The sequence below is a fragment of the Danio rerio genome, chromosome 24, assembly GCF_052040795.2.
Source record: "Danio rerio strain M-AB ecotype USA chromosome 24, GRCz13ab, whole genome shotgun sequence".
In the NCBI taxonomy this organism is placed as follows: Eukaryota; Metazoa; Chordata; class Actinopteri; order Cypriniformes; family Danionidae; genus Danio; species Danio rerio.
This window is the reverse complement of record NC_141044.1, coordinates 27,335,794-27,351,352: the sequence shown is the minus strand read 5'-3', so window position 1 is coordinate 27,351,352 and position 15,559 is coordinate 27,335,794. Positions and strand designations below refer to the sequence as shown.

General features: G+C 33.7%; 2 protein-coding genes across 9 annotated transcripts in view; both read left to right on the top strand.

Moving 5' to 3' along the window:
* Positions 1-1,080: 1,080 nt before the first annotated feature.
* On the top strand, positions 1,081-5,328 carry eif1axb (eukaryotic translation initiation factor 1A X-linked b). Its single transcript, NM_001025453.1, is given in 7 exon segments — positions 1,081-1,235; positions 1,751-1,834; positions 1,931-2,034; positions 2,218-2,268; positions 3,957-4,038; positions 4,187-4,278; positions 4,433-5,328. Coding segments are annotated over 7 exon segments (435 nt in total). The 5' UTR covers positions 1,081-1,219; the 3' UTR covers positions 4,439-5,328.
* Positions 5,329-6,417: 1,089 nt separating this feature from the next.
* map7d2b (MAP7 domain containing 2b) overlaps positions 6,418-15,559 on the top strand; it is a 42,396-nt gene continuing 33,254 nt past the window's right edge. For all 8 annotated transcript variants that reach the window (XR_015525013.1, XR_015525012.1, XR_015525011.1 and 5 more), the window contains exons 1-3: positions 6,418-6,652; positions 10,142-10,210; positions 13,823-13,986. Coding sequence is in view for 5 of the 8 variants with exons in the window: in XM_087309574.1 (XP_087165700.1) it covers positions 6,625-6,652; positions 10,142-10,210; positions 13,823-13,986 (261 nt within the window). In the remaining 3 variants the exon portion in view is untranslated. The remainder of the gene's footprint in view (positions 6,653-10,141; positions 10,211-13,822; positions 13,987-15,559) is intronic.

Here is a 15,559-nt window from a genome sequence, read left to right as displayed (position 1 = left end):
ATGGTTTTTATGATATTTAATAATATGTATAATTCATATAGAAATATATTTTATTTCATGTGATGTGATATATTTCATATAAATTATATATCATATTTAATTTGTAATAGTGCATCAAGGTTTTTTATATTGATTACATATTCATTTTTATACATTAATTGCATTATTATATTATAAAACTATGTATACACACACAAAAAGATAGATAGACAAACAGACAGACAGACAGACAGACAGATAGATAGATAGATAGATAGATAGACAGACAGATAGATAGATAGATAGATAGATAGATAGATAGATAGATAGATAGATAGATAGATAGATAGATAGATAGATAGATAGATAGATAGATAGATAGATAGATAGATAGATAGATAGATAGATAGATAGATAGATAGATTACTATTATGAATTATATGTTACAAATTATACAAATCAGTTACCTTTATTTTGTCAATCTTATTTTTTTCACAGTTTTAGATTTTTATGATGCGGTTAAAAATAACTAATATCATATTTCTCTGCTATAAATGTATTTCCTGGAGAATAATGTAACTTCTCTTGCACATAGCTAATTTCACGTTTTTCTTTTCTCTCTCTCCAGATCCTCATTAGTCTACACTAGACTACCATTGTAAGATAGCACAGCACTATCCCTGATTGTAACATTCATTGTTGCTGTCTATTTATTAATTTTGTTTTTTTCTATAATTCTTTTTCTTGTGTCTTTACTGTTTTTATTATCATTACTGTCAATGTGGGATTATATAAAAATGATTTCTGTATAAACAACACTTGTACTTGGCATACAAATAAAGAAATAAAATAAAATATATGATTAATATATAGTATTTTTGTATTTAGTTTCATCATATCTTTGATATTTGTTTATATTCTGTGTACTCTTCTATAAAAAATCCCCATGGTATTTGGCACCATTGTAAATAATCTAAGGATTATTATTGTAAATGATGTGCACCTAGTGTCTCTACAAAAAAATCATCACCCTATCAGTTCATGTCCGACCGGGAGTGCGAATAAAGTTTTGTGTTGTTGAACGAGGCAGTTCGCGCATGCGTGCTTGTCAGCTTTTCTCGCAAGCGGCGCTGATCTGCTCACCAACAGCACGTTTGAGAAGTAAAATCTTTGACATATGGTTATAACTCCCTGACGTTTCTGATCTTTACACGACAGCCGTCGACGTGCTTAAACAAATATGCCGAAAAACAAAGGTAAGGCGGTTTTGAAAGGTAGTCGTGTGAAATGTTAGCCTTGAAATGAGCTAACAAGGTAACGCGAGCCATTGCGCGAGATATTGAATATAGCAGTGAATTGTGAATGTTTGATTTTAAAATGTCCAACATTAATTTATTTCTAACTTATTTTTAATGTATTTGTCTACATAATACGAAATAAATCTTGCTGTCAAGAAATAAACACGATGCGGCGGGCCGCTTTATGTGTTACGCAGTTGGATAGTAGCGAATTTGTTAAATCTACGTTAGCTTTTCATTTGAATAATTTTAAGATCTTTTTGAATGTTAATCTGTGTTTATGTTGTTATGTAAATGTTTTATATGAAATTAATCCAGTGTTATGATGTCATCCATCATACTGACATTGTGTTGGATGTACTTTGCTCAGTCGTTAGGCAACATTTCATTATTGTCACACAGTTAATGTGTTTGTTGGCATTGTTTCCGATTATATGATGGCATCTGATCCAATTTTATTCTTCTTTATTCAGGAAAAGGAGGAAAAAATAGGCGACGTGGTAAGAACGAGAATGAATCTGAGAAGAGAGAGCTGGTGTTCAAAGAGGATGGACAAGGTGTGTTGTAATACTCTTCCATATAATCTATATTCAACTGTTTTATTGAATTCACATGAACTAGTTTGTGTTTAAAAAGCCTTTTCTGTCTTTTAGAATATGCTCAGGTCATCAAGATGTTGGGAAATGGGAGACTGGAGGCCATGTGTTTCGATGGAGTCAAGCGGCTTTGTCACATCCGAGGAAAGCTCCGGAAAAAGGTGCATTTTAGAGCTTCAGGCTGAATGCAGATTCAGCGTTTTCATCTCTGTGGGAATCAACTGGATGCTGGACTGATATGTTAGAAAAATGTTGTGCTGTCTTGTTAATTAATTGATGCTACGGTGTAATGTTAGCTATTGAACGTTCCTCTTATGTATGATCTTTTTTCTTTTCTTGTTAAGGTGTGGATCAACACGTCAGACATTATACTCATTGGATTAAGGGACTACCAGGTTTGTTTTATTTAATTAAATGTATAGCTAGAAGTAATAAAATATAACTCATATTTAATTGGTTAAAGGATAACTAGATTTTTAAAGCATATTTTATGATTTAGTATAATTATGTTAATATTGTAAAATACTGACATTCCTTGATTGCTTTGTCCAATATAATATAAAAGATACAGTTAATGGAAAATTTAATTAAATGCAATCAAATATTGTAATGTAAAGGACTATAAATATAAAATATTATTGTACAATGATAACCACGCTATTTTCGTTTGATTGTTTAATTTCTCTATTTGAACCCTGTCACACTCCCCAGGAAAAAAAAAAAACTTTTTATATTTGCTTTCAGATACACTGCATAGAAAAATACTTGATCATCCCAGTCGATCTATCTCAGGGGTGCCCAAACTTTTTTTGTATGAAGGGCCAAAAACCAAATAGCATTGAGAGTCGTTGGCTGAAAATAAATATACCAATTGTTTTACATTTAAGTTGTCATGTGTAATTTCATAGTTCATTTAAGAAAGTTTTCAAATGAAATGAAAAATATAACTTTGAATTTTATTAACTAATAAAGGATAACTTTTATTGCTATAACTTTTTGCATTATAACTTGTATACATAATCACAATTATAACACAGTGGAGTTGAATGCTGAACACACTAGTCAAGCAGTAACTGCCTTTGCCCTGATTTGCTCATCAAAGTCTCTGCATTGTGGTCTATTCCTCGGGTGACAGTATGTACATTTTAAACTAAATTACAGCATTTAAATTAAACATTTATTTTCAGTTATCTTTTTTTGTAGCTTAACAATAAAATAAACTAATAAAGGGTAACATTAAATGAAATGACAATCTCTAAACCATCCCCATCATTCTCCTTCTCTTTTTAGATGGGGTGGTGGGCCAAATCAAAGGGTACCATGGGCCAACTTTGGCCTGCGGGCTTCAGTTTTAGGATCTTTGATCTAAATGAATAAAATCTTTCAAAATAGAGTTATTCAAATCATCTGGTGAAATTAAATTCATATTGCAATATATATTGCTACTATACAAAATGATGCAATGTCAGATTTATTTATATTTATATATTTATATATATATATATATATATATATATATATATATATATAATATAAAATAGAATTTATTTGATTAAAGGGACTAACAGGTCTTGTGCGACTGTGTTTGTTTCTGCAGTATTTCAAAGTTAAATCTGTCTATTAAAAGTAATGTATGTAGCACTAGATAGTAATAAAATATAAATTACTGTTATTTTACTTGTATATCATATTCTTGTAATAAAGGGGCTTCTTAATTGCACTGCAGAATAATACATAAATAATCAAATAAACACCTAATATATTTAATATAATTATTTGTATTTTATTTATTATTCATAATTTAATATGTAAAAAAATATATAAATGGTATATGTAATGATTTTTTTTAAATGTATATACATAGCAGTAAACATACTAAATGTTTAAAAAAAATTGAATTAATGTATAACATTAAAATTAATAAATAATATAACTTTAAATAATAACCTCATTTTATAATAGGATCTAAATGCGTATTTGATTTAAAAAATTCACCTAAAAGTATTAATTTTGTATTTTGATAAGTAAGGTTTTTTTTAAGCAAGCTTGCTGAAATATCTGACATTTTGTAATCTCTTATCAGGATAACAAAGCAGATGTTATTTTGAAGTATAATGCCGACGAGGCTAGGAGTCTGAAAGCCTACGGAGAGCTTCCAGAACACGGTGAGTACAGTATATTTCATCTGAGAAACATAACGTCTGCTAGACCGCTCTTGATAAAAGCAGCTTCTTGGCTTGGGATATGCTGATCCTTTTGCTGCACTCTATTAAATGCAAAGTCATTACATTCGTTCCATTGATGCTTTTGCAGCCAAAATCAACGAGACTGATACCTTCGGGCCTGGGGATGACGATGAGATTCAGTTTGATGATATCGGTGATGATGACGAGGACATTGATGATGTAAGTACTGACGCGCACTTGTAATCTGAAGTTCAAGATTTACAACAAGCTATATGTTTTTGAGGGATTCATTAACAGTTTGGAATGCTCTCAATGCATGAGTTTTACTTATTTATTACTGTTTTGTGTTAACTCTGTCGTGTATATTTCCCAGATCTAAAAGATGCTGAGAAGTGAATATTTCTCAGTCCGAAGTGAAAATCCTCCCCAGAAGTCGCCCCTCCATCATTATGTACTCGGAGGCTCAAGTTTTAGGTTTCTCTGACTAAACACACAACCGCTTTGTCACATTCAATTCATTTTGTTATCTTTTAATGTATTTATATTGATTTCACATCAAGTGGAATTTAGTGACAAGTACAGAATCTATGGATTCGCAATAAAAAAAGATAACCAATTTTATGTTTGGTCTTGCAGTCTGTGTCCTAAAAGACATTCAAAACCTCTGTAAAGATGAGTAAGACTCTTGTGAGAAAAGCTGATACCTCTAGATAGCCTCTTGTCTTCTTGAATGTTTTTGAAAAGTCTCATCATTTGCTGGTCACAAAATCGATGCATTGGCTGATGCATTTATTCAGAAAGCCTGTCTCCGACTTGCTCTGTTTTAATCCATCTTCTTTTCTTTTTTCTTTTTGTATTCAAATGATTGAGTACCCCTTTTTCCAGGGCTGCTTTATGAAAATAATCTTATGTGTTACTAGCTTGACACTAAGCTACAGTAAACATCAGCAACTGAAATATTTGTAAGATGAAAATGGAAACTTCTTTTTCTTTTTTTTTTACTTTCTAAAACGATACTCACAAAGCAAATAACCAGACTGAGTATTTTTGTATGCACGTAGGCAGATTAATGCAAAAGTCAGGAAATTTTATTGATTGTATTCCTGCAGAACTGGCCCTCTTGACTGAAAATGGTGGTTGTTGGTTATAACATGTTAATTTTAGCTGCATTGTTTTGATGAGCTCACGATGCTTGCTTTTTGTCCTCTGCTGCTTTTGATCAGAAAACCTGTGATTTTGAAATAAAATTCAACGACATTCAAAATCCTAGAAATTTGTGTTTTTAGCCTTTTGAAATCTCATGCATTGATGCTATTCTCTAGGTTTCTTTTGAGCTAAATGACTCCCCTTTTCCCACCAGTATTTCTAAAATATTCAAAGTTGTCTTTATGTCTGTTTGTGTTAGATGTGCATATATAAAGGCAGTATAATTATAGTAAGCATGTATCTAGCCACAGGCTTCAGTGATATTAGTCACTGTGTTTTGCTCGGTCACGTGTGCTGCAGTGTGAAAAACCAAAGGTTGCCTATAGCACGTGTCTGCATGCTCAGACAGATGTTAATACAAGCGAGGATAATGTTGTGATGAGAAAATGGTCAATAGAATAAATGTTTGTCATTGATTTCAAAGCAACATTGCAAGGTTTTGGCATAACAGACACACATAAACAGATGCATGTAAAATATGCCACAAGAGAGATACTTTAAAAGAAAGTATGAACAATGGTACTGCTAAATTTTGCAAATGGAAATATTTTGTGCAAATAAAATCGAGTACAGAAGTGCTAAATAACAATATTAGAATACATTGGTGTATCTTATAAATGTTTAAATCAGGATATGTAAATACAATTAGTATAAATGTGACAGTAGCATGAATATATGTATTGCTTACTGCAAATATGGTGTCAGTGCATTTCTAATATACTTGCAAGCTTGACTACAGATTCTATATGTATATTCTCTGAATTGGCAAATTTGGTTTGCGATTTGCAAATTTACAAACCAATCATTTGTTGATGACTAAGATTAAGACAAGTATATTTCCTTTTAAAAGAAGCTTTGAATATAATAATATGTGCATTGTTTGTGCATGAGTCAAAAGCTAGTGACTGTCCAATTATCAGACAAAAGTTGTGTTATTGTAATTCTTTTTGAAAACTGAAACAGGCATTGTCTTTTTATTTCTAGACACCTTTAATGAACGTCTCTACTCCGGGGGAAATAAATGAGATTTCTGCTCTGTGCGCAGCTGTCAAGCTTTCCAGATATAGCGCAATGTAAACTATGACGTAATGCGTTGCTTTCGCGTGCGCGCGCTCGTCACGCGGCGATTGGTCGAGCGTGTTGTAATTCATTAGAACCTCGCGCTCTTTCAGCCTGCACTACTGCTGTCTGCTCGGAGACCGTGATGAGGGTCGAATGAAACAAACCTGAGGTCAAACTGCTCGTTTTTCTGTCGATCTTTTGATTTATCAACTTAAATAGTGATCGATAGTTAAACGTATTGGGTCGGAATGCTGTCTGGATATTGAGCATTGGAATACACCCAGAGAAAAACTGCAAATGGCCACCGTCGTGGAAAACCTGATAGGTACGTCATGTTTTTATGTTTAAAATGTGAGCCTCACCCAGATATGACAGTATTGATGAGTGGGAGACAGGGAGAACGAGCATCTAGAGCTGTTGTCATGGAAACAGGCTGCTGAGGTGGGAAACGAATGAGCTTGACCTGTCCAGGTGAACTTAAGACCTATTTTCCAAACCAAAAAATGCAGGTATTGTGTGTATAAAAACATATTAATAATAAATAATACATTTTTATAAAATCAAATATTAGAAAGCACTAATGGTTTTCTGAAATACATTACATTTTCTGAGACACTGTATATTAACCTCATTTCAAAATTGAGTATTTGTATCCATTTCTCTGTGAATATGGGTAATATTTGGGTGCATTTAAACAGAACAGATTTATAACATTTAATAAAATAATATTTTAGTCACAGCGTCTTTAGAAATAGAAAGATAATTTGAATTCTTGTGAAATAATGCAAAAATAAATTGCGAACTACAAAATTGCAATACTATTTCATGGATTTTTTTTTTGTTTTCTTGTTTTTTGTTCTTTTTTCATGCATGTAATATTTGATTAATATTTACCCTAACATATACATTGGGCTACATATTTTTTTTAACCGTTATTGTAAGTTATTTTGTTAGATTAGCTCCAGATTGGGCTTCAGTATCTAATGTATATAATGTCATTCAATCTAATGTATATGCACAAATATAATATTGCAAGTCCAAAATTAAACAAAAAGTGCTTTGAGGTAGCTCAAATAACACGTTGGTGCTCTTTGGGATTCATCAGAAAAAAACAGCAAAAATCTGAATAAAAGCAGTTTTTCATTTTTTAAAAAACATTTTAAGGTCAAAATTATTAGCCTCTAATTATTAGCTGTATTTTTTTTCTCGATAATCTACAGAATAAACCATGGTTATACAATAACTTGCCTATTTACTCTAACCTGCCTAATCTAATTAACCAAGTTAAGCCTTTAAATGTCACTTTAAGCTGTATAGAAGTGTCTTGAAAATATCCAGTCAAATATTATTCGCTGTCATCATGGCAAAGACAAAATAAATCCGTTATTAGAGATGAGTTATTAAAAGTGATATGTTTAGAAATATGATGAAGAAATCTTCTCTCCGTTAAACAGCAATTGGGGAAAAAACAGGGGCAAATCATTCTGACTTCAACTGTACTAATCATTTAAATGACAGATTTGTGAGAGGTGTTCTCATACATGCTGAGCACTGTTTATAAAATATACACCCACAATAATTATTTATAATAAATGTATTATCAAAAAAAAAAACTGACTTTCATATACAGTCACATTAACTGCTATTATGCAGCCTAAAATATAAAAATAAATAAATCAATCAAACCATTGTTTTAGCAAACACACATTGCAGTATAATATATTAATTCAATAAATATATGTAAAATGGCTGTTTTTGAAACGTTTGTGTATTTGTTCTCAAAACCTCAGTCTTACTGACATACAGGCCATGGTTTTCACTATTAGCTAATTATAGCCATTTCTTCTATCAGACTAATGAAAATAAATGTGTTTGGTGTCGTGTTTATTGTTTTGAAGTCATGCATTATGTTTTGCATATGTGCAGGGTGCAATTTATAGGGGGGTCTAGGGGGGATTGACCTCCCTATTAATACTTGATCCTCCCTGAAGGACATCAAAATAAAATGTATAGGGGGTTCTGCTCTTTAATACTGAGAAAATTTTGCTCTGCTTTGTTTTTTTAAATAGTCATCTTAATAATTAAAATTTATGTTAAAAAAATCAAATTTAGGCTGTCATGGTTGTGCAGTGGGTACTGCTGTCACCTCATACAGTAGCAAGAATGTCGCTGGTTTGAGCCTCGGCTTGGTCAGTTGGCATTTCTGTGTGGAGTTTGCAAGTTCTCCCTGTGTTTGCGTGGGTTTCCTCTGGGTGCTCTGGTTTCCCTTCACAAGTCCAAAGACATGCGGTACAGGTGAATTGGGTAAGCTAAATTGTCCATAGTGTATGCGTGTAAATGAGACTGTATGGGTATATCCCAGTGTTGGGTTGCAGCTGGAAGGGCATCCGCTATGTAAAACATATGCTGGATAAGTTAGTGGTTCAATCCTCTGTGGCGACCCCAGATTAATAAAGGGACTAAGCCGAAAAGAAAATGAACAAATGAAAATCAAATGAATAATATAATATACATTTGACCACCCCTTTAATGGTTCATACCACTGTGAATACTTGTTCACGCCAATTAGTTTGTGAGAAAGAAACTCATTCAACAGACTGAGATCGGCAGATCTAGCTGTTTGTTCCTACATATAGCCTATCAGTAAAGTCAAATTAGGTGCATAGTTTGACTCACAGTAGCCTCAGAAGTAGCTAATCGGATACTGTATAGGTCAGAATACGCAAAATATCCCACAAAACACTGAAAACTTATCAATTAAATTAATGTAATTTAAATAAATTCACTGAAGGATGTTTTACAAAAACTAACATTCTGGAAAAGTTGAGCCCTCCGATAGTCCTGCATACTGTATGTGTGCATATTTGCATTCCTTATTTGATTTTGTGAAGCATACTGTCTCATATGAATGCATTGTCCTTAAAAAAACTAAACAAATAAATCTCCTTAACTGAAAAAAGTGTGTTATATTTGAACCCAAAAGGAAAGTGTCAGTCAGTGCCACAGGCTCCGCTATGATTCCTGGAAAATCGTTTTATAAAAAAGCGCATGTGTTTCCCTTAAGCACCGTGACTTTGCATATATTTGCATCCATTACACAATTAAAGCCAATAGTTTCAGCCAGCTCTATTTTAGGCCTTTAAACAGGGTCATAAATGACAGCTTAAAAATAGTAATTAAAAAAGAGAACACTTTTTTTTCTGGATTTAGTAGCTACGGAATTGAGAAAAATGTAAGTATAAGATCTGCTAAAGCTTCTTTTTATTTTGCAATAGAAATATTGTCTGCAATAATCTTTTTCAGAAAATGGCTCATGGTGAAAATCACAAATTTTTTCATTTGGTGTGATTAAATCAGTGTTTTTCCTCAGAATATTTATTTATTTTGCATTAAAACGTTGATATGTCTGAAAACATGGCAGCTTTTCTGTTTTACCGTTTTGTTTTTGTTTTGTTCTGTAAAGTATGTGGTGATTTATTTATTTTTTCCTTCCAAAGTTAAAATAAGAACGTTGTTTTTTACAGCATTAAATGACAATTGGTCAAAATAGCTATAAGGAAGCAGTATTTACATATAACTCTTCATAAAATATTTGACCACTGTTTTTGATTTACAATTTTGAAGAAATGTTGCCAGAATGTTACAGAATAAATAGTGTCATTTCATCAACAAAGACCTTTACAAATCCAGTACATCTGGAAGAAAATCACAATTATTTCCATAGCTGAGTATTATATGAATGTTTCAGACGTTGAAAGGTTTGTTGATTGTTTGTGTGCATTTTTTAAATGTAGTTTTTTCTCACTTGCAAAAGATGGAGGGTCAAAAAAGGACAGAATTCGACAGGCCAAAGAAAGAAGAGAGGAGAAAGATAAGAGCCAAGGTGAGTCTTTTATTAAACATTCTTTATGCCTAAAAACAATCATTGTTCGTAAATGTAACAAATAATTCCAAAGAAACAGCAAGTAACATTAGAATAAGTGTAACATTTTGAAGAGCAATACTGGGCGTCATGGGGGGGCAAAGGATAGTATGGTTCGAGCCCCGGCTGGGTCACTTGGCGTTTCTGTGTGGAGTTTGCTTGTTCTTCCGTGTTTGCATGGGTTTCCTCCGGGTGCTCCGGTTTCCCCCACAATCCAAAGACACGTGGTATAGGTAAATTGAATAAGCTAAATTGGCTGTAGTGTATGTTTGTGAATAAGAGTGTATGGTCTTTCCCAGTGTTGGGTTGCTGCGTAAAACATATGCTCGATAAGTGGCAGTTCATTCCGCTGTGGTGACCCCTTGATTAATAAAGGGACTAAGCTGAATGAATGAACAATTTTTTTTTCGTATCATGTTAAAAAATAACCATCTAGATACAAGCAATAAATGATAATCTGCCAGTGCAGTAAGACAATTATTCATTCAATCATCCATTTTCCTATGGTTTAGTCTCTTTTTCAGAGGTCACCACAACAGAATGAACCGCCAACTATTCCAGTAAATGTTTTATACAGCAGAGGCCGTTCCAGACACAACCCAGTACTGGGAAATTATTGGGAGTTATTGTAACAGTAGGAAAACTTATCTAGATATTATTAAAGAAAGAAATGTCGTTAAAATATGTATTATAACACTTATTCCAAGCAGTGTATTTAGTCTAATTATCTTAAAACTAGCTTGTTAATTGTCTTTTAAACAGTTTTCTTTATTTCTCATTTTGTGTGAAATGTCTTAAAACTATTGCAAACTGCATAATTCATTTTTATTTAAGAATTGTCATTAAATATTCTGTCTTAAAATGAGATTGTTGTATAAAATAAATCAGGACCACACATTTGCATATTGTTTACAGTTTTTTATTCAAATTAAAACTTGACAGTAGTTACAACGCAAAATTATTACTGGTTGCTTTTCAAAATACCAAAGTTTAATTAAGCAAAATGAACTGAAAAAAAAACACAAACTGAACTGTGATACGAACTGAATCTTACTGTAGGATGTTGCTGTTTTTTTTAGTTATATTGTGAAAATTACCGTACTGTATATTTTACAGTAAAGATATAAATGCTGCAAATACATATATAGCAAGGTAAATGGTGCTGTAAATGTAAATACTGTATTTTTGCTGTAATTATATTACCGTAACTAGTGAACTGAACTGTTTTATGAACTTAATCTTACTGTAGGACAGTTATGCAGTATGTTACTGTATTTAAAAGTTGCATTGTGAAAATTTCTGTATATTTTACAATAAAGATATACAATGTTGTAAATACATACACATCAAGACAAATGCTGCTGTAAATATAATTACAGTATTTTTGCTGTGATTTACAGTAACTGGTGAACTGAACTGTAATATGAACAGAATCTTACTGTAGGACAGTTATGCAGTCTGTTACTGTAATTCGAAGTTCCATTGTGAAAATGACTGTGTAGATGCGAATATTTGGGTCTTGGTTCTGACGCGTTTGTTGTTTGAACGGGTTAATAAAAAAAGTGAAATGTCCTTACCTTTGTAAATAAAGTTGGATATTCAAATCCATTTATTGTCCATTTTGTCAAAATTAAAACAAACATAAACCCGTTCTCACAGCATGGCGGTCAAAAAGTTTGTTTGACCTTCTTCTTCTACACATCTCTCACTTGTCCTGAGGAGAGCATAAATACCTTATGCACCCTCTAGTGGTGCAAAAAAAATTGCAACCCATAAATGGCTCCAACAGACTGTATATATTACAGTAGCAATATACAACACTGTAAATACATACACAGCAAGACGAATGGTGCTGTAAATGTAATTACAGTTTTTTTGCTGTAATTGATTTACAGTAACTGACAAACTGAACTGCAATATGAATAAAACAGGACCACACACATGCATATTGTCCACAGTTTTTTTATTCAAATTAAAACTTGACAGTAGTTACAACATAAAATTATTTCTTGTTGCTTTTCAAAATTACGAAGTTTAATTCTGCAAAACATAACAATGTATTTTGTCATTAAATGACAAACCTAGGCAAACTTAAAACAAGTTATTATAGCTAAAAAATAAAGTTTGAATGCAAGGCTGGTCTTAAATTATGTCTTCAACTGTAATTAAGCTAAATTTGCAGGTAAAATACCTAACTTTAATCTTTTCTCACTTAGCCAAAAAGATTTTGTAATCTTTTTTTAATTAGATTTTTAAAATCAATCCCAATAATCTTACATACTCTGATCTTGCGTAATAATGAAACAAGATCAATACGATTTTTGAGCTTGCACCATGATTGTTTCTTTTTAAATTTATCAACATTTGCTGGTTCAAAACCCTTTATGAGTTTCTTTTTTATGTTAACACACAAAACCAGATATTTCGAACAGTAAACCAGACTTTGAAACAGTAATCCATGCTTTTATAACCTCCCGCTTGGACTACTGTAATGCCCTTTATTTTGGGGTGAGTCAGTCTTTGATCTCTTGACTGCAACTGGTTTAGAATGCAGCTGCACGTCTTTTAACTGGCACACGCAAATACGAGCACATCACCCCGATTTTATCTTCTCTTCACTGGCTGCCCGTGCACTTCAGGATCCATTTGAAGGTACTTTTATTTGTTTTTAAGTGTCTAAATGGCACTGCACCCCTTTACCTCTCTGAGCTTCTCTGTCCCTACACACCTTATCGTTCGCTCAGGTCAGCCGACCAGCTCCTCCTGGGTGTGCCCAGGACCAGTCGAAAGCTCAGAGGGGATCGGGCTTTTGCTGTGGCTGCACCATAATTGTGGAATGAGCTGCCGTTGTACATTAGGCAAGCCTCTTCCATCACTGTTTTTAAATCTCTTCTTAAAACCCACCTGTTCAATTTGGCTTTTAGCACAGCTTGAGATGTTGACATTTTATGTTTATTTATTTGTATTTTAACGTTTGTTTTACTCTTTGTTGTCAGCACTTTGGTCAACTGTGTTGTTTTAAAGTGCTTTATAAATAAATTGAATTGAATTGAATTTCAAAAAATGTTGTAAACTGGTAACCATTGACTTCTATGAAATGAAAAATAATAGTATGGAAGTCAGTTTTCAACCTTCAAAATATCTTTTGTGTTCAGCAGAAGAAAGAAACTCAAAGCAGTGCATAGTGAGTAAAATATACCCGAAATTGCAATATTCGGGTTGAACTATCCCTTTAAACTCTGTTTACAAACAAAACATTCAGTTCTTTCTGTCAACAAAAGACTCTCGTGAAATAATATATTCCTTTCAGCTTTAAAACCGTGCCTAATTCCTAAATGGATTTGGTGCCAGTCTGCTGGATGAGTTAAAGCAGAAGGTTATTCCAGGGCAATAGACTTTTGCTCCATTTATCACTGAATCTGATGGCTCTTGAGCAGTGGGAGACTTCTGATAATACCTCTAAGTGCTTTAGCGTGAGTGAATCAGTGTTGTCAGCAGGTATGGAGAGGTTTGGTCTTTGGTGTGTCAGGCGATCTATATACTGACCCATCATATGTGTGTGTGTGTGTGCAGCCCTGCGGGAGCGTGCGCTGTGGGAGAAGGAGCAGCGGGCGCAGCAGCAGTACGAGCGCTCGGTGGTGGAGCGAGGTAGGCGTCTGGAGGAGCAGCGACACAAGGAGATGCTCCGCCGCTCTGCCGTCGAGGAGAAGAGACGCCAACGCGTGGAAGACGAGAAGGTCAGAGCTTTTGGACTAACTTTGTATCATTCTGAAGCTTTTTTATGTATCTGTTTTTACATTCTTTTAATATGCACCGTTAACAATTTTATGTAAACTACAAAGTATTTAACTGCGATATTAAATGAATGTTACTGTATTTTAAAGTTTCATAGTAAAAAAAAATTGTGTATGTTTATAGTAAAGATATACAATGCTGTTAATACATACACAGCAAGGTAAATGATGCTGTAAATGTAAATACAGTGTTTTTGCTGTAATTGATGTACAGCAAGTTACTGGTGAACTGCTGCCAGTAAGTTGCTGTAGACTCTACAGGAAATTGTTAACAGTGTGATATTACAATTTTTATTTGGAATTCTTGTTGGTTATTTATTTTTACCAAGATCTTAAGGATGATGTGTGTAATATTTTGGTTATTAAAATACTATAAAATACAGTTTTTGAGGTTAAAGGTTGCAGATGTTTTGAACAAAAATTTTACTTTTAATATTTTATTTAACAAGGGGCTTCCAGAGGGCTGCGTAGGAGTACTAGAGGGTCAGTGCAAAAAAAAAAAAATAATAACAATAATAAAAGTAACTTTAAAAATGTAAAATAGTTATTTTAAAGGGCATATAGTTTACCCCTTTTTAAGATTTAATATTAAAATTATGGTTCTTCTGATTGTGCCAGTTTAGGTTCAGTTCAAAACACAATTTTGATATTTTTTAATAATTTGTTAAAAAGTGTTATTTTGGGGGCGTGTACACAGGTCGCTGTTTTGGGGTGTCATGCTTCACATAAAAATTAGTTTCAAATCCCTGCCCAACGTAACAAGGGGGCGGAGCCAAGAGCTCCCCCGCTATGTGTTTGGCAACAGACAGGCACACAGAAAGAAGCAAGTGAGAGGATCAGCATTCAGACGTATATGTACGACTCTGACACAGACCAAGCAGAGAGGTACCGGAAGACTCGCTTAGAGCCGCGAAACGGCACACCAGACACGCACATTCACATGTTATTTAAAATGAAACTATTCAGATGGAGCTCTGTGGCGTAGCAGAAATATGAAGTGTCCCAAATCATGGCTGGGCTCCGCGGACAGCTGCCGACTTGAAGCGTCGTTGTGTGTACCCTGATAGAAAACTATGTTTAAAATTCTAAAATGCATGGCGCTACGCTGCACGTCGCCGAGCGGCGCTTCTTGTGTGCGACCTGCAGGCAAGTTTGTTATTTTATTTCCAGTGGAGCGACACTCACGTGAGGCAACGCACTCGCACTTTCCAGCTGCTCCTGTAGTTAAGATCACACTCACAGGGAGCTTGTGACCGCGAGAAATGCAAGCGGCTGAATTTTAAGGTAAACGCAATAAAAAGTACACTAGTTTGCAAACCTACCCACAAACAAACTAAGTTACAAACAATAATTCCGATTAGAGCGATCATGTGGTGCATGTTGATCTTGTGTTGAGCCCAATGAGCCTTGCATCTAAAAATAGAGCAAGGGTTTCTTTGGTGAAATCGCTTTGACTCACACGCTGAAAATGGCGGATGTAAAACAAGAAACTGAGGATATGGTGACGTGCGCCTGT